Source organism: Octopus sinensis, linkage group LG27 (genome assembly GCF_006345805.1).
Source record: "Octopus sinensis linkage group LG27, ASM634580v1, whole genome shotgun sequence".
Taxonomy (NCBI): domain Eukaryota; kingdom Metazoa; phylum Mollusca; class Cephalopoda; order Octopoda; family Octopodidae; genus Octopus; species Octopus sinensis.
Genome location: NC_043023.1, coordinates 10,596,146 through 10,619,390, shown reverse-complemented (window position 1 = coordinate 10,619,390; position 23,245 = coordinate 10,596,146). Strand labels below are relative to the sequence as shown.

General features: G+C 38.5%; 2 protein-coding genes across 6 annotated transcripts in view; both read right to left on the bottom strand.

The window, feature by feature from the left end:
- Nucleotides 1-23,245, bottom strand: part of LOC115224993 (zinc finger protein 845-like) — a 254,784-nt gene that overhangs the window by 211,826 nt on the left and 19,713 nt on the right. The window contains exons 3-4 of the mRNA XM_029795922.2: nucleotides 18,474-18,712; nucleotides 17,457-17,543 (exon numbers count right to left, since the gene is read on the bottom strand). Coding sequence (XP_029651782.2) covers nucleotides 17,457-17,543; nucleotides 18,474-18,645 — 259 coding nt within the window. The 5' untranslated portion in view covers nucleotides 18,646-18,712. The remainder of the gene's footprint in view (nucleotides 1-17,456; nucleotides 17,544-18,473; nucleotides 18,713-23,245) is intronic.
- LOC115225409 (zinc finger protein 239-like) lies at nucleotides 6,305-22,946 on the bottom strand. 5 transcript variants are annotated; one of them, XM_036514263.1, is made up of 4 exons: nucleotides 12,266-12,286; nucleotides 11,561-11,676; nucleotides 7,576-8,499; nucleotides 6,305-7,491 (listed from the first exon to the last, which is right to left on the bottom strand). In XM_036514263.1, exons 3-4 carry the CDS (start codon nucleotides 7,745-7,747, stop codon nucleotides 6,662-6,664), a joined length of 1,002 nt encoding a protein of 333 aa, XP_036370156.1. In that variant the 5' UTR covers nucleotides 7,748-8,499; nucleotides 11,561-11,676; nucleotides 12,266-12,286; the 3' UTR covers nucleotides 6,305-6,661. The 5 variants fall into 5 exon arrangements, with proteins under 5 accessions (XP_036370156.1, XP_036370157.1, XP_036370158.1 ...); XM_036514264.1 differs by lacking the exons at nucleotides 11,561-11,676; nucleotides 12,266-12,286 and adding an exon at nucleotides 22,575-22,946; XM_036514265.1 differs by lacking the exons at nucleotides 11,561-11,676; nucleotides 12,266-12,286 and adding an exon at nucleotides 21,875-22,555.

Sequence of the window (23,245 nt, the reverse complement as noted above, 5' to 3'; positions counted from 1 at the left end):
GAAACAATTATATCAAAAGCAACTTCCACGAATGACTGACCAATTAGTAATATGTCACCTTTGGAAAATGCGAACGTTTGCTGTGCTTGCTAAAAAGACCCATGTGCGTGTGAGCGCACCGGGACCACTGTTCGCTAGTAGTACCTATAAAAAGTGCGTAGAAAACGAAATGAAAAGAAAACAGCTCCATATAATATTCAGAGGAAGATTGTTACTAAAAAAAATTCCAGCATTGATTAGAGGAAGGGATTAGATCTGAGAGAAATTTGTGTTGGTATTAATTCATTGAAAGACGATAAGGAAAATTAGTGAGTAAAGGGAGATAAGCAAGGGCATGAGCCTAATTACGGGAAAAAGAAGCATTCGATCTTTAGATGGCTTCATAGGCTTATAACGGTGGTGGATCTCCGTTCTTTCACAACGAGGAGTCAATCTTTTGGCCAACTGATTTACTTGCACTTCACTGAGTATTTGCTGGTGTACAAGATGCATCCTTACTTTACCAGAATATTTAGGGCAGAAACCAGATTAATACGTTTCGTCATTCATCCATTGGAAAACGTTTTAAAGTAGTTTTGTAGAGAAAATGTGTCTGCATTTCGCTTTGACCCTTTAACCTTTAACATTGTTCAATGTTATGAAGATGACGGGAATTGAACTCACGATTGAGCCATGCACCTTCAAATATATATGAGAAGTAACATAATAGCTTCATATATATATTTGTTACTTTCTGTTGCTTCCTTTCAGCACGTAAAAAGCACCATCCGAACGTGGCGCATTGTAGCGCCGCCTTGACTAGCTTCTGTGCCGGTGGCACGAAAAAAGCACCAACCGACTGTTGCCGCAGCGAGCCCCCCTGGCACCTCTGCTGGCGGCACGAAAAAAGCACTCACCACATTCACAGAGTGATTGGCGTTAGGAAGGTCATCCACCAGTAGAAACACTGCCAGATCAAACTGGAGCCTGGTGTAGCCTCCTGGCTTCCTAGACCCCGGGCAAACTGTCCAACCCGTGCTAGCACGGAAAACGGACGTTAAACCATGATGATGATTCTCCCTCTTTGTTTCTCTCTCATTTTCCCACTCTCTTATATTTCTTTTCTCTTGGACTCTCCCTCGCTTTCTCTTACTCTCTATCTATCTCTCTCCCATTTATAAACAACAAAAGATCTTGAGTAAGTTGAGAAATAAAATATTTAGAAAGATCAATCATAAATATCAGGCAGTGGCAACGGAAAGGTCTGCTTCAAGGCAGACAGCAAAACACTAACATTTAAAAGGGACAGACGAACTTGCGAGCTGAATAAAAATAATAAAATATTGGAAACCAAAGTTTGAAGGGATAGAATCTGAGGATAGTAGAGTCACCATGGCTGGCATTTCTTAACGACGGACAGCAACATATTGACAGTTTAAAGGCTGGCGTAAAATTTTGGACTTCATGCAAAAGAAGATTGGTAAACACCAATTTTTTAAGTGATTCTTTCTCATGACAGTAGACTCACTATGGCAAGCATTCAAAACTTCTTCATCGTGGACGGCAACACATTGACGATTAAAAGGCTGGCACAAATTTTTTAGCTTGATGTAACAGAGAATTCCTAAACACCCGCTCCTTTAAATTTTAATCCCCTTTCAGCCCCATTTAGACCCCTTTTCACATTTTGGTTAATATAACCTGATTTCATTCGGGTCTACTGGGGCCACATTTTATAAGATGAGGAATTTTGTCCTAGAGGTCACGCCTTTCATTTGAGGAAAAGAATATTTGTCATGCAAACTTGCCAGCACTTTTAACATAGGTGTGCATATTTTCAGCTCAACCGACCGACCACATAATGCACACATTATATATATATATATATGTATATATATGTGTGTGTGCATGCATTATATATACAAATTATATATATATAAGGCTTGGAAGGACTGGAAGAACGGTGGTAGCAGGGAAGTGTATCAGACTGCCAGAAGGGAAGCTAGGAGGCAGGTGTATTTAGCCAGAGGGGAAGCAGATAAGAAAAAATTTGGCAATGTCCTGCGCCGGGAGGATGAAAGACTTGAGGTATTTCGTGTTGCAAGACAGTGTGTGAGAGAGAATCGTGACGTGGTAGGAGAGAAATGCGTTCGCAAGGATGACGGTTCACTTGCGCTAAATGTGGATGCAAAGAGAGAGGTTTGGAGACGCTACTATGAAAGATTGCTGAATGAGGAAAATGAATGGGATAAAGAGAGTCTGCCGAATGTCGACCCAACAGAGGGACCAGCAATCCGAGTTGACAGTTCCTTAGTAGTTTTGGCAATTACAAGCATGAAAACAGAGAAAGCCCCAGGCCCATCAGGTATTACTGCAGAGATGCTCAAAATATCTGGTAGTGTCGGCTATAGCCTACTCACCTGTATAGTTAACTAGGTGATACACGAAGGAGTCATACCCAATGACTGGTGTAGCAGCATACTAGTCAACTACTACAAAGGTAAAGGTGACGCCCTAGATACAAATAACTACAGGGGTATCAAGCTGCTGGATCAGGTAATGAAGGTTACGGAGAGGGTTATAGCCCAACTAATTAGAGAGAGAATTAGCTTAGATGAGATGCAGTTTGGGTTTGTGCCAGGGAGAAGTACTACTGATGCTATATTCCTGGTAAGACAGCTGCAGGAGAAATACCTAGCCAAAGATAAGCCCCTGTACCTGGCTTTTGTTGACATGGAGAAAGCCTTTGACAGGGTCCCCCGATCCCTTATCTGGTGGTCAATGAGGAAAGTAGGGATAGATGAATGGTTAGTTAGAGCTGTACAGAGACGCTGCTAGTAAGGTGAGGGTTGGCAACGAGTACAGTGAAGAATTCCGGGTAGAGGTTGGGGTCCACCAAGGTTCAGTCCTCAGTCCCCTCCTATTTATCATAGTCCTCCAGGCAATAAAGGAGGAATTCAAGACAGGATACCCCTGGGAGCTCCTCTATGCTGATGACCTTGCTCTAATTGCTGAGTCACTATCAGAACTGGAGGAGAAGTTTCAGGTGTGGAAGCAAGGTCTAGAATCGAAGGGCCTCAGAATCAATCTAGCCAAAACCAAAGTCCTAATAAGTAGGAAAGTAGACAAGTCACAAACGCCTTCAGGTAGATGGCCCTGCTCGATCTGTAAAAAAGGTGTAGGTAGAAACTCTATAAGGTGCACCAAGTGCAAGCTATGGACACATAAGAGGTGTAGCAATGTCAAAGGAAGGCTAACTAGGTAAATAGTTTTTGTCTGTGGCAGATGCTCAGGAGCAATAAACACTGAAAATGTGCAGAGACCAACGTCTACCTAGTTCCAGGGAGAAAAACTAGAAGTAGTTGATAGCTTCCGCTACCTAAGTGTCCAAGTCAGTAGCGGGGGTGGGTGTGCTGAAAGTGTAACTGCTAGAGTAAGAATAGCCTGGGCAAAGTTTAGAGAGCTCTTACCCCTGCTAGTGACAAAAGGCCTCTCGCTCAGAGTTAAAGGCAGACTGTATGTGTATGTACAGCCATGCTACATGGTAGTGAAACATGGGCTGTGACTGCTGAGGATATGCGTAAGCTCGCAAGAAATGAAGCCAGTATGCTCCGATGGATGTGTAATGTCAGTGTTCATAATCGACAGAGTGTAAGTACCTTGAGAGAAAAGTTGGACCTAAGAAGCATCAGTTGTGGTGTGCAAGAGAGACGTCTGCGCTGGTATGGGCATGTGACGAGTATGGGTGAAGATAGTTGTGTGCAAATGTGCCACACTCTAGCATTTGAGGGAACCTGTGGAAGAGGTAGACCCAGGAAAACCTGGGACGAGGTGGTGAAGCACAACCTTCGAACTTTAGGTCTCACCAAGGAAATGTCTAGAGACCAAGACCTATGGAAGTATGCTGTGGATGAGAAGACCCGGCAAGACCAGTGAGGACAGTCAAAATCAAACCAAATTAACATCAGTGGAAATTGCAGCTGTGGTTAAGCGAACCATCCAATCGTTTGTCCATTGCCAGCCTCACCTGGCCCCCATGCCGTTGGCACGTAAAAGCACCATCCACTCGTGTCCGTTGCCAGCTTCGCCTGGACCCCATGCACGTAAAAGCACCATCCGTTCGTGTCCGTTGCCAGCTTCGCCTGGACCCCATGCACGTAAAAGCACCATCCGTTCGTGTCCGTTGCCAGCGTCGCCGGGGCCCCGTGCCGGTGGCACGTAAAAGCACCATCCGTTCGTGGTCGTTTGCCAGCTCTGTCTGGCACCTGTGCAGGTGGCACGTAAAAAGCACCCACAACACTCACGGAGTGGTTGGCGTCAGGAAGGGCATCCAGCCGTAGAAACACTGCCAAATCTGACTGGGCCTGATGAAGCCTTCCGGCTTCACAGGCCCCAGTTAAACCGTCCAACCCATGCTAGCATGGAAAACGGACGCTAAATGATGATGATGATGACGATATATATAAATTAAATTAGATAAAAAACCACTAATAGGCAAATGAAACAGTGAAAAACCCAAAACAAAAACATGAAAATAAAAATATAATATAGAAAATATAGAAAATATAAAATTTAAAAATTTAAACTATTAAAATTTAAAATAAAAATTATTAAATTATATTTATAATTTGTTTAAAAATATAACTATCAAAAAGTATTAAAAAGTTTAATATACATAAATACAGATATATACATTATATATACATATTTATATATCGAACACACACATATATAAATGAACACAATAAATATCTGATTCATATTTGTTCTCATGATTGTATTGGTGGTGGCGATGATAATTCTCTCTATGAGTGCAGACATAGTTATAAAGGGTATGTGAAGGGGAGTTAGACAGGAAAGGGAGGAAATAGCGTGAGTGAGAAAGACAGATACGTAAAAGAATGGGAGTAGACTTGTCAAAGTGGGTTTTTGGTCCTAGCAACGACACCTTTTAAGATAGGGATTTCTAACGTAACCCACGGGCATCGTCACTTCATTTTATATGTCCCTGTAATTTTTGGAGTTAATCTGACGGGTTGTAGTGGCCTTGAAAGTGATCCAAGTGGTCGAGTCAAACAAACTTTTTTTCAGTTTTATAAATAGAGATATACGAGAAGTATCACCCAGTGTTGCTCGAGTTTGTTTTCTTTTCGACCCTTTAGAATTGGAATTTTAGAAAAGTAAAAGTTTTGCATTATGTAGCTTGTTATTCTCTTTAAGTGAACATTTTTCTGGTTGAAATACACTGAAAAATGACGAGACAGCAGTCAAAGAATCGTAAAAAGTAGGGATTTTCGTAGATAAAAAGCATCTGATTGATATAAATAATGTTTGGTGATGACATGGTGCGATTTGAATTTTTTCTTCTACGGAAGGAAGAGCAAGCCTTCTTTTATCATCCTCTCAATTTTGGTCAACTTGCGCTAAAGTGTCTCGGTAGAGATAGTGTTAGTTGAAGGCTGCAAAACCTGCCACACACACAGACAACTTCAGCTTTATATATATAGATATATCGTGCAATGCCACTCCCTGTAAGAAGCATTTGTCCTAGTTCATGTAAAAAGCACACATGCTGATCCATGTGGTTATTCAACTTACTCCTTCCCCTGAAATTGCTGGCCTTGTGCCAAAATAATGTCAGAGACAATAATGCTTTGATATATGAGTTAATTTCTTCCTGGAGATTGCTCCTAAAGGGAAAACTCATAAAGCAAAGCAATAATTTCCCATAGAAGCAATGTAATAAATTGTAATTCATTCCTACAAAAATATTTTACCAATAAAATTTATAATACTTGTAAATAAATGACAATAAAACAACAGTAGAATGTAAAGAATATTTTATGTAAAGTCAAAAACAATGTCAAGATCATTTAGAATAGATAAAATATTATTATTATAATTGTTTTCTGAATCGCTTTGAAAAGACTCAGGGACACCATCATTTGTAGACATGACCACTTATTCACAAGAAACAAGTCTAGAGTTGTTTACTGAGAAGCATTTCTTTGCTCTTTATAAACTTCTTGGTGAGACACAGATGCATTTGTTATGGTAGTAGAAACTTTCAAAATTTGGATGTTGTGCTTGAAAAATAAAACTCATAAACAATGTCTGTAACTTGGGAAATGAATCTATTCCTCATGAAATGTGTTCTCTGTCTGTATGAACATGCTTGTGCTTGGTTAAGTGATCGTTTTAAGAAAAGGATTTACCACAGATTTCACAATGATATGGTTTTTCTCCTGTATGAATGTATTTGTGTTTAAATAAGGCACTCCATGTAGAGAATGATTTACCACAGATATCACAGTGATATGGCTTCTGTCTTGTATGAATGCGTATGTGAATAGTTACGCGACCATTTTGAGAGAAGGATTTACCACAGATTTCACAGTGATATGGTTTTCACACTTGAATGAATGTATTTGCGAACAGTTAAGCTGGGTCCATCAGAGAATGACTTACCACAGACACCGCAATGATATGACTTCTCATCTGTGTGAATATGTATCTGATTAGTTAAGATTCTAATTTCATAAAATAATTTACCACAGATATGACATTGCTACAGCTTCTCTCCTGTATGAATGCGTCTGTGATTAGTCACGCCTTTATTTTGAAAGAATGATTTACCACAGATTTCGCATGAGATATGGTTTTTTCCGCCAGTATGAATGTATCAGTGATTAAGCAGCTGACTATTTTGAGAAAATGATTTACCAGAGGTATCACAATGATATAGTTTTTCTCCTGTATGAACACGCTTGTGCTTGGTTAAGGTATCGTTTTTAGAAAAGGATTTACCACAGATTTCACAGTGATATGGTTTTTCTCCTGTATGAACACGCCTGTGCATAGTTAAGTGATCGTTTTGAGAAAAAGATTTACCACAGATTTCACAGTGATATGGCTTTTCTCCTGTATGAACACGCTTGTGCTTGGTTAAGTGATCGTTTTGAGAAAAAGATTTACCACAGATTTCACAGTGATATGGCTTTTCTCCTGTATGAACACGCTTGTGCTTGGTTAAGGTATCGTTTTGAGAAAAAGATTTACCACAGATTTCACAGTGATATGGCTTTTCTCCTGTATGAACACGCTTGTGCTTGGTTAAGTGATCGTTTCGAGAAAAGGATTTACCACAGATTTCACAGTGATGTGGTTTTTCTCCTGTATGAACATGCCTGTGCTTGGTTAAGTTATTGTTTCGAGAGAAAGATTTACCACAGATTTCACAGTGATGTGGTTTTTCTCCTGTATGAACATGCCTGTGCTTGGTTAAGGTACCGTTTTGAGAGAAAGATTTACCACAGATTTCACAGTGATATGGTTTTTCTCCTGTATGAGCACGCTTGTGCATGGTTAAGTGATCGTTTTGAGAAAAAGATTTGTCACAGATTTCACAGTGATATGGTTTTTCTCCTGTATGAACACAACTCTTGTGCCTAGTTAAGTGATTGTTTTGAGAAAAGGATTTACCACAGATTTCACAGTGATATGGTTTTTCTCCTGTATGAACACGCCTGTGCATAGTTACGTGATCGTTTTCAGAAAAAGATTTGTCACATATTTCACAGTGATATGGTTTTTCTCCTGTATGAGTACGTTCGTGAATGACTAACTTAGCTTTCCGAGAGAACGACTTGCCACAGATATGACAATCAAATGCTGTTTTGCCCTTTTCATTCTTTTCCTCATCAGAAAAATCAATTTCTTCAGACTCTCTTTTACATTCAACTTCACTCCTAAATAATTCGTTTTCCATAATGTTCCTTTCTCTTGTCACAGTTCACAAAGGTTTTCCTTCTTCTCGTATATTGCTCTGAACAAATATTTCTACTGATATATCTCCATCAAAAGTGATCTTTGTTAATATCTGAAGATGCTGCAAACTGCCTTCTTAATTGCTTTAACTCATTAACATTCAGATTACTCTGTCAAATAGAATGTTTATTGAAATTCTTCTGAATTAATTATTCATTATGTTATCATGTTCAGATTTCAATGTTGTGATTGTTTATTTTTAGAATGACCTTGTAGGCAGGGTGTGAGGGGTGGGATCAGGCTAGTATGAATATAAAACACACAAAAATATGGCCAGTTTAACCGTTTAGCATTGAGATTCCTTTGTGAAATGTAATGCTTATTTATTCATATTGTTTTGAATTAATCATGGATTATCTCATAGCTCTGAGACTTCAGTGATTTGATTGTTTATGTTTAAATTGACACTGCAGGGTGAGTGTGAAAGGTCAGAATATTTGTGCTAGTTTAAATGCTAAATGATTAATTAAGATGCAAATATAATTTTCTGTGTATTCCAGACAATAAAGAAGAGAAATTTTGCTACATATATGTCAGAGTTCAGAAGATATATTTTGCAGTAATTCAGTAAATATTCATAGAAACAGGGTTATACGTGTTTTGTATAACATCTTTGCTCAGTCTTCAAAAGACTTTCCATTCTAATGACGTTGCTTATGTAAAAATCCTGTGAAGCAGATGTCATCTGATAATCTGAAACGAAAGAGAAACAACAGTGTAAAACATACAAGATAATTAGGAATTAGAGAGATTAAAACAGTGAAAGTTTTACTACATTTTTATATAGACATGGCTGTAGAAGTGCAGGGATGGTTGTGTGGTAAGAAGTTGGCTTCCCAACCACATGGTCCTGGGTTCAGTCCCAGAGTGGCCAATAAAAGACATGTTGATGGAAACTGAAAGAAGCTTGACATGTCCCAAATACCAAAATGAATTCTAATCGAAATAAGCAAAACAGAAATTTAAATACGAGGAACCATTTGATAAGTCACCTGATGGGACATGTCTGCATCAAAGGATGCCCCACAACTGTTCGTACAGAATCTCACCTGCGAGGCACAGATGCACGATGGGTTGAAACAATCATAGTGAATACTAGTCTTGGAAATTCTATTTTCTTTCTCTTTCTCTCATGTTTTAAACTCTACTGACATGAAGGAATTCCTCAAATAAATCCAGGGTCATTTATATCCATACTGTAGATGACATCAGATAGCCAAATACAGTGAGAAGGCTATCTAAAATAATTGATTTATCTGATGATGTAAAGAATGAAGAGGGCAAAACATCATATGATTGTGATACCTGTGGTAAATTATTCTCTCGGAAAACTAACCTACTCACTCACCGACGTATTCATATTGGAGAGAAGCCATATCATTGTGATACCTGTGGTAGATCATTCTCTCGAAATCAAGGCTTGTCAAGGCACAGACGCGTCCATACAGGTGAGAAGCCATATCACTGTGATATCTGTGGCAAATCGTTCGCTCAGAAAGGCAATGGTATACTATAAGGTGTATATATAAATTTAAAATTATTACTTCATCATCATTTAAATTCCATTTTACACACTGGCATGGGTTGGATGATTTGAAAGGAGCTAACCAGCTGAAGGGCTGATCAGGCCCCATCTCTATCTTAAAATAGTTTCTATGGCTGGATGCCCTTTCTAACACAAACCCTTTACACAATGTACTGGGTGATATTACGCAGTACCACTGGGTGCTTTTTACGTGGTATCAGCACCCATGAGCCTGCAGGATTTGGGATGCTCAGCTGGAGGGGGTTGCAAGGGACAAGCTTGTATGCAAGGGCAACCATGCTTTTACTTAGCTTGATGTGTCTTTTCAAACACAGCAAACTGCCAGGATTCTCGTTTCCTGATCCCCTTCATTTAATGTCTGCCTTCAATACCAGTATCTGTTGGATGGTTTGGTAGGAGGTGGTCAGTCAGGAGACTGCCCCAGACTTGTGTGTCTGTTTTGGCTCAGCTTTTACAGCTGGATGCTCTTCCTAACACCAACCATACCACAGAGTGTATTGAGTACATTTTAAGTGGCAAGATCAGTTTTGGCACAGCTTTTTACATTTAATGTCCATTTACCATGCTTCCCTGGGTTGGTTGGTTTGACCTGTGCTGGCAAACAGGGGTGCTGCCCCCAGTTCCTGCTTGATTTAGATTGCTTTCTACAGCTGGACACTCTTCTTAACGCCAACCACTTTAGAGACTGTGTTGAGATCTTCTCACATGGTACATGTATGGGTGTCTTTTATGCAAAGCAGTATAGATGCCCCTTATACAGATCACCATGATATATATATATACATACATATAAAAATTATTTGAGGGAATATAAATCCAAACTCACAAGGAAAAAAATTCAATTTAGAAATACTAAATCAAATTTCACAATATAATATATATATATATATATATGAAAAATTAGAAAAAACCCACCTTTTATCAATTCAAAATGAACAATTAAATTACACCATCTAGAAAATTACATATAATAGAATTATTAAAATTAAAATAACAATAAAATATCAATGACGTGTCGTTATTCTACCCATTATATATGTTCTTATTATTTTTTTGCAATTTACTTAATCATGGATATTTTATGGTTATTTTAATTTTAATATTTCTATTATATGTAATTTTCTAGATGGTGTAATTTAATTGTTCATTTTGAATTGATAAAAGGTAGTTTTTTTTCTAATATATATATATATATATATATATATATATATATATACACATGTATATACGTATATATATTTATAATATAAAATCTGTTCTGTCTGTCTGTGTGTCCTCTAGTATCTCGGGCATCCTCAATCTGATTGCAGCCTAATTCGATATGTAGATGCCGAAGGTATCAGGACGTGTATAAGTCTTGAAAAAATTACAAAAATCGATTCCAGGTGAGAATACGATCGATAAAGCCATGGGAACGTGCATTTATATGCGCAAGTACATCAGCTGTTGTGATCGATACTACACGTACGCAAGAAAAATGCACATGCAGTTTGTGCCGGCTGGCTTGAAATAATGCCACAAAATGCAGTATATTTAAGAGACCAAAAATGTAGGATGCAAAAGAGATATTTTCTTCAAACTTGGCATGAAGGAAGGAGAGACTATTTCGTTTCTCAAGAAGTTTTTTCTTCTTTGCCTTAACTTTGTTTAACAAAACCAAAAGTTTTATTGAAATATAGGCATGCTTAATTATTTTTTAATGAAAAGAACTGTTTAAACCATGTTTGTGTTCTCCCAGTCAGCAGCCTTATAATTACTGGTACTTTAAACTCTTCGGTTGCATATTTTTGCGAATAAAATCGTTTTTCTTTGGAATAGAAAAAAAGTCTATCTTTATTTCTTCTTTTGCTGGTGTCCCTAATTTAGGTTGAATCAGTGTTTCTCAAAGGAGAGGCCTATGGAGCGGTCGGACAAGTTGTCTTGAGAAAGTTTGGTTTAAATGTTTGACAACTCATCACCGTCCTTGGACGGGGAGGAGGGGCACTTTGCAACTGTGTGTGTGTATATATATATATATAATTATAATTCTGCTTCTTATTATTACTATCTTTTACTTATTTCTGTCATTAGACTGCCATCATGCTGGGGCATCGCCTTGAAGAATCTGTAGTGAGACTGGATCGACCCCAGAACTTATTTGTTTTTTATGCCTGGAACTCATTTCATCAGTCTAATATAAAAACAAAATGAAATTATTACTTTACTCACCATTTAATATCACTCCTTATCCTCCGAATAGTCTTTCCCCCAGCAGTTTTGATACAAAAGTAGAAATTCATCGAGAAAAGTCGATAAGTTTAGACGAAATCAAAGAATATCTGACCCTAAAAAGAACCATGACAAAAATTGTGTAAACGGGGAATATATAAAACATGTAATGGTTTGTTTGAAATACCGAAACGAAATCTTAGCGTCGTACCAAAATTAACAGCAACTATTTACGCCAGGCAGTATTTCTTGTGGTTTTTTACGTTCTGAGCTCAAATCCCGCCGATGTCAATTTTACCTTTAATTGCTTCGGAATCAAAATAAAGATCCATCGAAAACAGAGGTTGATACTAATCTCCCCCACACCCCCAATATTAAGTCTGTTAATAACAACTTTGCTTCTAGCAGGTAACTGAGGTAACAATTATATCCTTTTCTACTCTAGGCACAAGGCCAGAAATTTGGGGTGAGAGGGGCAGTCGATTAGATCGACCACAGGACGCAACTGGTACTTAATTTATCGACCCCGCAAGGATGAAAGGCAAAGTCGACCTCGGCGGAATTTGAACTCAGAACGTTAAGACAGACGAAATACGGCCAGGTATTCCGCCCGGCGTGCTAACGATTCTGCCAGCTCGCCGCCTTAAGAAACAATTATATCAAAAGCAACTTCCACGAATGAATGACCAATTAGTAATATGTCACCTTTAGAAAATGCGAACGTTTGCTGTGCTTGCTAAAAAGACCCATGTGCGTGTGAGCGCACCGGGACCACTGTTCACTAGTAGTACCTACAAAAAGTGCGTAGAAAACGGTCTCTTTTGCGGAACTGCTAAGTTTACTCTTTTACTTGTTTCAGTCATTTGACAGCGGCCATGCTGGAGCACCGCCTTTAATCGAACAACTCGACCCCGGGACTTATTCTTTTGTAAGCCTAGTACTCATTCTATCGGTCTCTTTTGCCGAACCGCTAAGTTTACTCTTTTACTTGTTTCAGTCATTTGACTGCGGCCATGCTGGAGCACCGCCTTTAATCGAACAACTCGACCCCGGGACTTATTCTTTGTAAGCCTAGTACTTATTCTATTGGGCCCTTTTGCCGAACCGCTAAGTGACGGGGACGTAAACACACCAGCATCGGTTGTCAAGCAATGTTAGGGGGACAAACATATACACACACATACATGTATATATATATATATATACATATATATTCGACGGGCTTCTTTTAGTTTCCGTCTACCAAATGCACTCACAAGGCTTTTGTTGGCCTGAGGCTATAGTAGAAGACACCTGCCCAAGGTGCCACGCAGTGGGACTGAACCCGAAACCATGTGGTTTGTAAGCAAGCTACTTACCATACAGCCACTCCTGTGCCTACATGAGGAAAATTCACGAAAAAAACAAAAGACGAAGACAGGTGGTGTAGAAAACAAACAGATGTATTAGTATAATGCTCAGGAATTGAAAAAGTCTTTTAGGTTTCGAGCCTACGCTCTTCTACAGAAAGGGACACAGAAAAAAAAATGTGTGTAGTAGCTACCGAAATCAGTAGCTACTACACACATTTTTTGTCACTCCTTGTTTCTTTCTGTAGAAGAGCGTAGGCTCGAAACGTAAAAGTCTTTTTCAATTCCTGAGCATTATACTAGAGGACAACTGGAATTCTGGCTAGACTGAGCATGATATGGTGGTTGAACAACGAAGAGGGTCAGTTGATTAGATTGACCCCAGTACACAACTGATACTTAATTTATCAACCCAGAAAGGATGAAAGGCAAAGTCTACCTTGGCAGAATTCCCCACTCTGCATAACATAAGCCTTCAGAATTCACATTGGACGCTCATCCCGTTCACTGCAAACTTTTCTTTAATGATAAAGACTCTCGTTTTTATCTAATTGATAGGGACATCCCCGCCAATTTTTTTTTTTTTAAGGAAAACCAGTTCTCAACAGAAGTTCTTACATCTGCTTAGAACTGGAGATGGTCGCATCACTTTTAAGGCCCTCATATTTTTATATATAAAAGTCAAGTTGTGTGTCTGTCTCCTACGATTTAGATTCCTAACTACTCCCACATTTTGCGGTGCAGTTTAACCAAAGCCGGGTATCTTATAGTCGTGATTCATATCGAGCCCTTCTGGGTATTAGCGCACGTCTATGATGAGTACGATTTTTAAAAAAATTTACTATAATTTTTCCGTATTTTTAATGCATTTTCGCTCAGTTTATATAAGGGAAGTAACTCTCTAAAAATGTATTATTAAATCTCAGAACGTAAAAAGCTACAGTTACACCCCCCCCTTTGTGGTTAGCCATATTGAGATGGCTATTATACTTTACATCTCTAAAAATGCTTATATAGTTATTTCCCTTACAAACCCGAGCAACGCCAGGCGTTACTGCTTGTATAGTATAAATACTCAAACAATACTCATATTTCCTAGATGCGAAACTATTGCCACAACCATAACGAATAACTCATCAACTGATTCTAACAATCTGCACCACCCATCGGAGACCCCCTTCGGTCACAACACAGACCATGGGATTGCACCTAGAAAGTTACCCTCCAAGGCACAAGTCAGGGTAAGGTTGTTTATGGAAGACCAACAGTCGCCCATGCATAGCAGCCTCCCCTCTCCACGCCACCAGGGTTATCCAAGGGAAAGGCAAAGGGGCCGATACAGCTTGGCACCAGTGACGTCGCAACTCACCCATGTCCAACCACCAGCTCCAACCAACAAACTACGTATTAACCATTCTTTTACCTGCACTTCATCTGGCCTCATTTACAGCATAAAATGCAACCTATGTGGGATGCTTTAAGTAGGACAGATGGGCCGACTGGTTCACCGAACATCTAAGGGATATTCGGCTGAGTTCCAACTCTCCCGTTGCCTGTCACTTCCGCTTGGCCAACCATTCCCCCGGGGACATCTCTGTGTTTGGTCCCGCCCCACACAACGGATCTCCACAATTGATCTACAGCTGATTGAACTGGAGCAACGTGAAATAAAGTGCCTTGCTCAAGAACACAACACGCAGCCCAGTCCGGGATTCGAGCTCACAACCTCACGATAGTAAACTCGACGCTCTAACCAGAGCCATGCGCCTTCACTGCACCACCCATATACCCGTTATAATCAAGCTTCAGAAAGGGGGTGCCATTTTCATCCATGTAGGTGTGGGTAGAAAATTGACTTGGTTCTTATTTCTGTGTGCAGCCACTAGCAAATGTCCTTTTTGCAATTGGACTATTTAAACACATTTTTTTTTTGTTAAGTTTCAGTCATTTTGACTGCGGCCATGCTGGAGCACCTAGAATAATCGCCCAGCGTTGCTCGGATTTGTTTTCTTTTCGACCCTTTAGAATTGGAATTTTTGAAAAGTAAAAATTTTCCATTATGTAGCCTGTTATACTCTTTAAGTGAACATTTTTCTGGTTGAAATACACCAAAAAACGACTACACAGCAGCCAAAGAATCATAAAAAATCAGGGATTTTCCTAGAAAAGAAAGCACCTTTCTGAACATTTTTCTGGTTGAAATACTCTGAAAAATGATGAGGCAGCAGTCAAAGAATCGTAAAAAGTAGGGATTTTTGTAGATAAAATGCATCTGTTTGATGTAAATAATTTTTGGTGTTGACATGGTGCGATTTGAATTTTTTCTTCTACGGAAGGAAGAGCAAGCCTTCTTTTATCATTCTCTCAATTTTGATCAACTTGTGCCAGTGTGTTGGTAGAGATAGTGTTAGTTGAAGGCTACAAAACCTGCCACACACACAGACAACTTCAGCTTTATATATATATAGATATATCGTGCAATGCCACTCCCTGTAAGAAGCATTTGTGCTAGTTCATGTAAAAAGCACACATGCTGATCCATGTGGTTATTCAACTTACTCCTTCCCCTGAAATCGCTGGCCTTGTGCCAAAATAATGTCAGATACAATAATGCCTTGATATATGAGTTAATTTCTTCTGGAGATTACTCCTAAAGTGAAAACTCATAAAGCAAAGCAATAATTTCCCACAGAACCAATGTTATAAATTGTAATTCATTCCTAGAAAAATATTTTACCAATAAAATTAATAATAATGACAATAAAACAACAGTAGAATGTAAAGAATATTTTATGTAAAGTCAAAAACAATGTCAAGATCATTTAGAATAGATAAAATATTATTATTATAACTGTTTTCTGAATCACTTTGAAAAGACTCAGGGACACCATCATTTGTAGACTTGACCATTGATTCACAAGCAAAGAAACTTGTCTAGAATTATTTACTGAAAAGCATTCTTTTGCGTTTTATAAACTTCTTGGTAAGACACAGATGCATTTGTTATGGTAGTAGAAACTTTCAAAATTTGGATGTGCTTGAAAAATAAAACTCATAAACAATGTCTGTGACTTGGGAAATGAATCTATTCCTCATGAAATGTGTTCTCTGTCTGTATGAACATGCTTGTGCTTGGTTAAGTGATCGTTTCGAGAGAAAGATTTACCACAGATTTCACAATGATATGGCTTTTCTCCTGCATGAATGTATTTGTGTTTAAATAAGGGACTCCATGTAGAGAATGATTTACCTCAGATATCACAGTGATATGGCTTCTCTCCTGTATGAATGCGTATGTGAATAGTTACGCAACCATTTTGAGAGAAGGATTTACCACAGATTTCACAGTGATATGGTTTTCACACTTGAATGAATGTATTTGCGAACAATTAACCTGGGTCCATCAGAGAATGACTTACCACAGACACCGCAATGATATGACTTCTCATCTGTGTGAATATGTATCTGATTAGTTAAGATTCTATTTTCCTAAAATATTTTACCAAAGATATGACGTTGCTACAGCTTCTCTCCTATATGAATGCTACTGTGATTAGTCACGCCTTTATTTTGAAAGAATGATTTACCACAGATTTCGCAGTGATATGGTTTTTTTTACCCTGTATGAATGTATCAGTGATTAAGCAGCTGACTATTTTGAGAAAATGATTTACCAGAGATATCACAATGATATGGTATTTCTCCTGTATGAACACTAATCTTGTGCCTACTTAAGGTATCGCTTTGAGAAAAGGATTTACCACAGATATCACAGTAGTATGGCTTCTCACCTGTATGGATGCGTATGTGCTTAGTCAAGCTATCACTTCGAGAGAAGGATTTATCACAGATATCACAGTGATATGGGTTTTCTCCAGTATGAACACGCCTGTGCTTGGTTAAGGTATCATTTAGAGAGAAAGATTTACCACAGATATCACAGTGATATGGGTTTTCTCCTGTATGAACACGCCTGTGCTTGGTTAAGCAATCGTTTCGAGAGAAAGATTTACCACAGATTTCACAGTGATATGGCTTTTCTCCTGTATGAACACGCTTGTGCATGGTTAAGTTATCGTTTTGAGAAAAGGATTTACCACAGATTTCACAGTGATATGGTTTTTCACCTGTATGAACACCCTTGTGCTTGGTTAAGGTTTTGTTTTGAGAGAAAGATTTACCACAGATTTCACAGTGATATGGTTTTTCTCCTGTATGAACATGCCTATGTATGGTTAAGTTTTCGTTTTGAGAAAAGGATTTACCACAAATTTCACAGTGATATGGTTTTTCTCCTGTATGAACACGCTTGTGCTTGGTTAAGCATTTGTATCGAGAGAAAGATTTACCACAGATTTCACAGTGATATGGTTTTTCTCCTGTATGAACACGCCTGTGCTTGGTTAAGTTATCGTTTCGAGAGAAAGATTTACCACAGATTTCACAGTGATATGGCTTTTCTCCTGTATGAACACGCCTGTGCATAGTTAAGTGATCGTTTCGAGAGAAAGATTTGTCACAGATTTCACAGTGATATGGTCCTTCTCCTGTGTGAACACCACTCTTGTGCCTAGTTAAGTTTTCGTTTCGAGAGAAAGATTTACCACAGATTTCACAGTGATATGGTTTTTCTCCTGTATGAACATGCTTGTGCTTGGTTAAGGTACCGTTTTGAGAGAAAGATTTACCACAGATTTCACAGTGATATGGTTTTTCTCCAGTATGAACATGCTTGTGCATGGTCAAGTGATCGTTTCGGGAGAATGATTTGTCACAGATTTCACAGTGATATGGTTTTTCTCCCATATGAACACGCCGGTGCATGGTTAAGTGATCGTTTCGAGAAAAGGATTTACCACAGATATCACAGTGATATGGTTTCTCTCCTGTGTGAACAGTACGCTTGTGCATTGTTAAGGTACTAGTTTCAGAGAAAGATTTACCACAGATATCACACTGATATGGCTTTTCACCTGTGTGAATACACATGTGTCTAGTTAAATAACTTTTATCAAAGAATGATTTACCACAGATATCACAGTGACATGGTTTTTCTCCTGTATGAACACGCTTGTGAATAGTTACTTTACTAATTTCAGAAAAGGATTTACCACAGATATCACAGTGATATGGCTTCTCTCCTGTATGAATGCGTTTGTGGGTAGTTAAATGATGAATATCAAGAAATGATTTACCACAAACGTCACAGTGATATGACTTCTCTCCTGTATGAATACGTCGGTGAGTGACTAAGCTACCCTTCTGAGATAATATTTTACCACAGATATCACAGTGATATGATTTTTCTCCTGTATGAACACGCTTGTGCTTGGTTAAGGTATCGTTTCGAGAGAAAGATTTACCACAGATTTCACAGTGATATGGTTTTTCTCCTGTATGAACACGCCTGTGCATAGTTAAATGATCGTTTTGAGAAAACGATTTGTCACAGATATCACAGTGATATGGTGCTTCTCCAGTGTGAACACCATTCTTGTGCCTAGTTAAGTTTTCGTTTCGAGAGAAAGATTTACCACAGATTTCACAGTGATATGGTTTTTCTCCTGTATGAGTACGTTCGTGAATGACTAACTTAGCTTTCCGAGAGAACGACTTGCCACAGATATCACAATCAAATGATGTTTTGCCCTTTTCATTCTTTTCCTCATCAGAAAAATCAATTTCTTCAGACTCTCTTTTACATTCAACTTCACTCCAATATAATTCATTTTCCATAATTTTCCTTTCTCTCGTCACAGTACACAAAGGTTTTCCTTCTTCTCGTATATTGCTCTGAACAAATATTTCTACTGATATATCTCCATCAAAAGTGTTCTTTGTTAATATCTGAAGATGCTGCAAACTGCCTTCTTAATTGCTTTAACTCATTAACATTCAGATTACTCTGTCAAATAGAATGTTTATTGAAATTCTTCTGAATTAATTATTCATTATGTTATCATGTTCAGATTTCAATGTTGTGATTGTTTATTTTTAGAATGGCCTTGTAGGGTGGGTGTGAGGGGTGGGATCTGGCTAGTATGAATATAAAACACACAAAAATATGGCCAGTTTAACCGTTTAGCATTGAGATTCCTTTGTGAAATGTAATGCTTATTTATTCATATTGTTTTGAATTAATCATGGATTATCTCATAGCTTTGAGACTTCAGTGATTTGATTGTTTATGTTTAAATTGACACTGCAAGGTGAGTGTGAGAGGTCAGAATATTTGTGCCAGTTTAAATGCTAAATGATTAATTAATATGCAAATATAATTTTCCGTGTATTCCAGACAATAAAGAAGAGAAATTTTGCTACATATATGTCAGAGTTCAGAAGATATATTTTGCAGTAATTCAGTAAATATTCATAGAAACAGGGTTATACGTGTTTTGTATAACATCTTTGCTCGGTCTTTAAAAGACTTTCCATTCTAATGACGTTGCTTATATAAAAATCCTGTGAAGCAGATGTCATCTGATAATCTGAAACGAAAGAGAAACAACAGTGTAAAACATACAAGATAATTCGGAATTAGAGAGATTAAAGCAGTGAAAGTTTTACTACATTTTTATATAGACATGGCTGTAGAAGTGCAGGGATGGTTGTATGGTAAGAAGTTGGCTTCCCAACCACATGGTCCTGGGTTCAGTCCCAGAGTGGCCAATCAAAGACATGTTTGATGGAAACTGAAAGAAGCTTGACATGTCCGAAATACCAAAATGAATTCTAATCGAAATAAGCAAAACAGAAATTTAAATACGAGGGACCATTTGATAAGTCACCTGATGGGACATGTCTGCATCAAAGGATGCCCCACAACTGTTCGTACAGAATCTCACCTGCGAGGCACAGATGCACGATGGGTTGAAACAATTGTAGTGAATACTAGACTTGGAAATTCTATTTTCTTTCTCTTTCTCCCATGTTTTAAACTCTACTGAAATGAAGGAATTCCTCAAATAAATCCAGTGTCATTTATATCCATATTGTAGATGGCATCAGATAGCCAAATACAGTGAGAAGGCTATCTAAAATAATTGATTTATCTGATGATGTAGAGAATGAAGAGAGTAAAACATGATATGATTGTGATACCTGTGGTAAATTATTCTCTCGGAAAACTAACCTACTCACTCACCGACGTATTCATACAGGAGAGAAGCTATATCACTCAGAAAGGCAATGGTATACTATAAGGTGTATATATAAATTTAAAATTATTACTTCATCATCATTTAAATTCCATTTTAGACACTGGCATGGGTTGAATGGTTTGAAAGGAGCTAACCAGCTGAAGGGCTGATCAGGCCCCATCTCTATCTTAAAATAGTTTCTACTGCTGGATGCCCTTTCTAACACAAACCCTTTACAGAATGTACTGGGTGACATTACGCAGTACCACTGGGTGCTTTTTACGTGGTATCAGCACCCATGAGCCGGCAGGATTAGGGATGCTCAGCTGGAGGGGGTTGCAAGGGACAAGCTTGTATGCAAGGGAAACCATGCTTTTACTTAGCTTGATGTGTCTTTTCAAACACAGCAAACTGCCAGGATTCTCGTTTCCTGATCCCCTTCATTTAATGTCCACCTTCAATACCAGTATCTGCTGGATGGTTTGGTAGGAAGTGGTCAGTCAGAAGACTGCCCCAGACTTGTGTGTCTGTTTTGGCTCAGCTTTTACAGCTGGATGCTCTTCCTAACACCAACCATACTACAGAGTGTATTGAGTACATTTTAAGTGGCAAGATCACAGGCAAGGTCAGTTTTGGCACAGCTTTTTACATTTAATGTCCATTTACCATGCTTCCCTGGGTTGGTTGGTTTGACCTGTGCTGGCAAACAGGGGTGCTGCCCCCAGTTCCTGCTTGATTTAGATTGCTTTCTACAGCTGGACACTCTTCTTAACGCCAACCACTTGTAATGGAACTGGTTGATTCTTTACACTGTTTGGGTGCAACCAATTTCCTTTCTTTAGTTTCCAGAAACTACCAGTCAGGAACAAAAACGTAACCTTAAAAGTATATATGACTCTTTATTTTCTTATCTACAAAAGAAGTACCTTGGTATATTGGTATCCACTTGGTTCGATATAGCAAGGCTGAATTTTAACATTTGTAAGATAAACCTCACAACCAATTCAGCAGCAACAGAGCAGGTCAAATCCCAAGCGTCTGGGGCAGGAGAATAGGCTAATCACACGTTTAAAACGTCCTTTCCCTTCAGTAGCCGTGTCTCAAGTCAACGACGCTATTAAGTAATGCGATAGAATTTTCTTCCCCAGTCTCTAGCGCATATGCATGAGGGAACTTCCTTAGGCCTTTCCAGAAGGTTCCAGCTCGGCACACGCACACTGAAGAATGACGCTGCGTGTGAACACACTGGAAAATCACGTCACTACACACTTTAAAGATTGTATTGAGATCTTCTCACATAGTCCTTAAATGGGTGCTTTTTATGCAGAGCAGTATAGATGCCCTTTACATAGATCACCATGATATATATATATATGTGTATTTGTTTTTTTATGCCTGGCACTCATTTTATCAGTCTGCTGCCGAAAGTTCCAGGGATGTAAATATACCAACACCGTTTGTTAAGCGGGAATGGGAGGGGAAGAAACACTAACACAAAGACACACAAATACACATACATACTGAGGCAAATCCAGAATTTCTTTAAAAATTTTAACTTTCATGTGTACGAGCCCACCAAATTTATATTTTCATATTAAATTCCGATAGAATTCTAATATACACATTCTGAATGGTATTTGTAGCAAATTTCATCAAAACGTATTTTTCTATAAATAACTTAATCTTCATAATTTCAGCAGGTTTACAAATAGCATTTATGATCGGGAAAATGTAAAGAAATCTTGAATATTGTTAAGATTTCCCACTAAAACAGGTTTGTACAAAGAGAAAACGAAATTTAATATAAAATAAGAAGAAATTATTACTTCACTCACAATTTAATCTCACTCGTTATCTTCGAAATAGTCCTTTCCCCTTCAGTTTTGATACAAAAGTAGAAATTCATCCAGAAAAATCATTAATTTCAGACGAGATCAAAGAATATCTGACACCAGAAATATCACTGACAAAAACTTATAAAAAAGGGGAATGTATAAAACATACATTGGTTTGCTTTAATTACCGAAACGAAATCCCAACGATGTCAATTTTACCTTTCATTGCTTTGGGATGAATAAAATAAAGACCCAGTCAAAACAAGAGGTCGATGGTAGTTACTAACTCCCCCAAACCACCATCAGTAGGCCTTTTAATAAAAACTATGCTCCTAGCAGATAACTGAATAAATAATTATATCAAGGAGAATAACTTGTACGAGCGACTGACCAAACTCTACTTTACCACCTTCAGAAAATGCGAATGTTTTGAAACTGTTAATATTGTTATTACAGCCATATAATGCTGATTGCACCTTGTCTCGCCTGATCACCGAAGTGAAGCAATGTCGAGCCTGCAGGGTACTTAGATGGGTGACCGCTTGGACAACCTATCTGCCCAAAGCATATAACGTATTTTGCAGGGCGGCGAGCTGGCAGGATCGTTAGCACGCCGGACGAAATGCTAACCGCTATTTCGACCGTCGCTACGTTCGTAGTGAATGCGGGAGATTAGAATTAAGACACGTACCTTCTCTTCGTTGACCCATATCTGTCGGATGGTAATGTACCCTTCCACGTGGCCTGTCCCGAAACGCTAAAAATAGCAGCTGCTATCCCTCAACTGGTCGAAGCACTGACACGTCATGCATTCACAACTTCCCCGATCGAAAAGGGCGCCATCGCCCCAACCCCGTGCGCGCCCTTGATCTTCCGGTCAGCTTCCTAGCCGCTGACGTCATCCCACAGTTCTGAGTTCAAATTCCACCATGGTCGATTGTGCCTTTCATCGTTTCGGGGTCGATAAAATAAGTACCAGTTGACTAAACACCATCCTCTAGAAGAAGGATATTTTTAGTAAGTGGGATGGTTTAGTGTGAGAAAATGTTAGTAATTGTACACGGTTGGCATGGATAGCATGGCTCTAATAAGCATAAACCTTCAGTATGGGAGATTTAAGAAAGTAAATAGAAATTAAAGGGGAAGTAAGTAGGTTTCCATTCCTTACACCGAATCAGTATTGGAGTAACTTTTGAATTTCACTAAATTAGCCAAATTATTAAACAAGATTCTTCAGTGTTTGGCAACGGCGTTGACTAATTATGAATTAACTTGCACTTCACTGAGTATTTGCTGGTGTACAAGACGCATCCTTACTTTACCAGAATATTTAGGGCAGAAACCAGATTAATACGTTTCGTC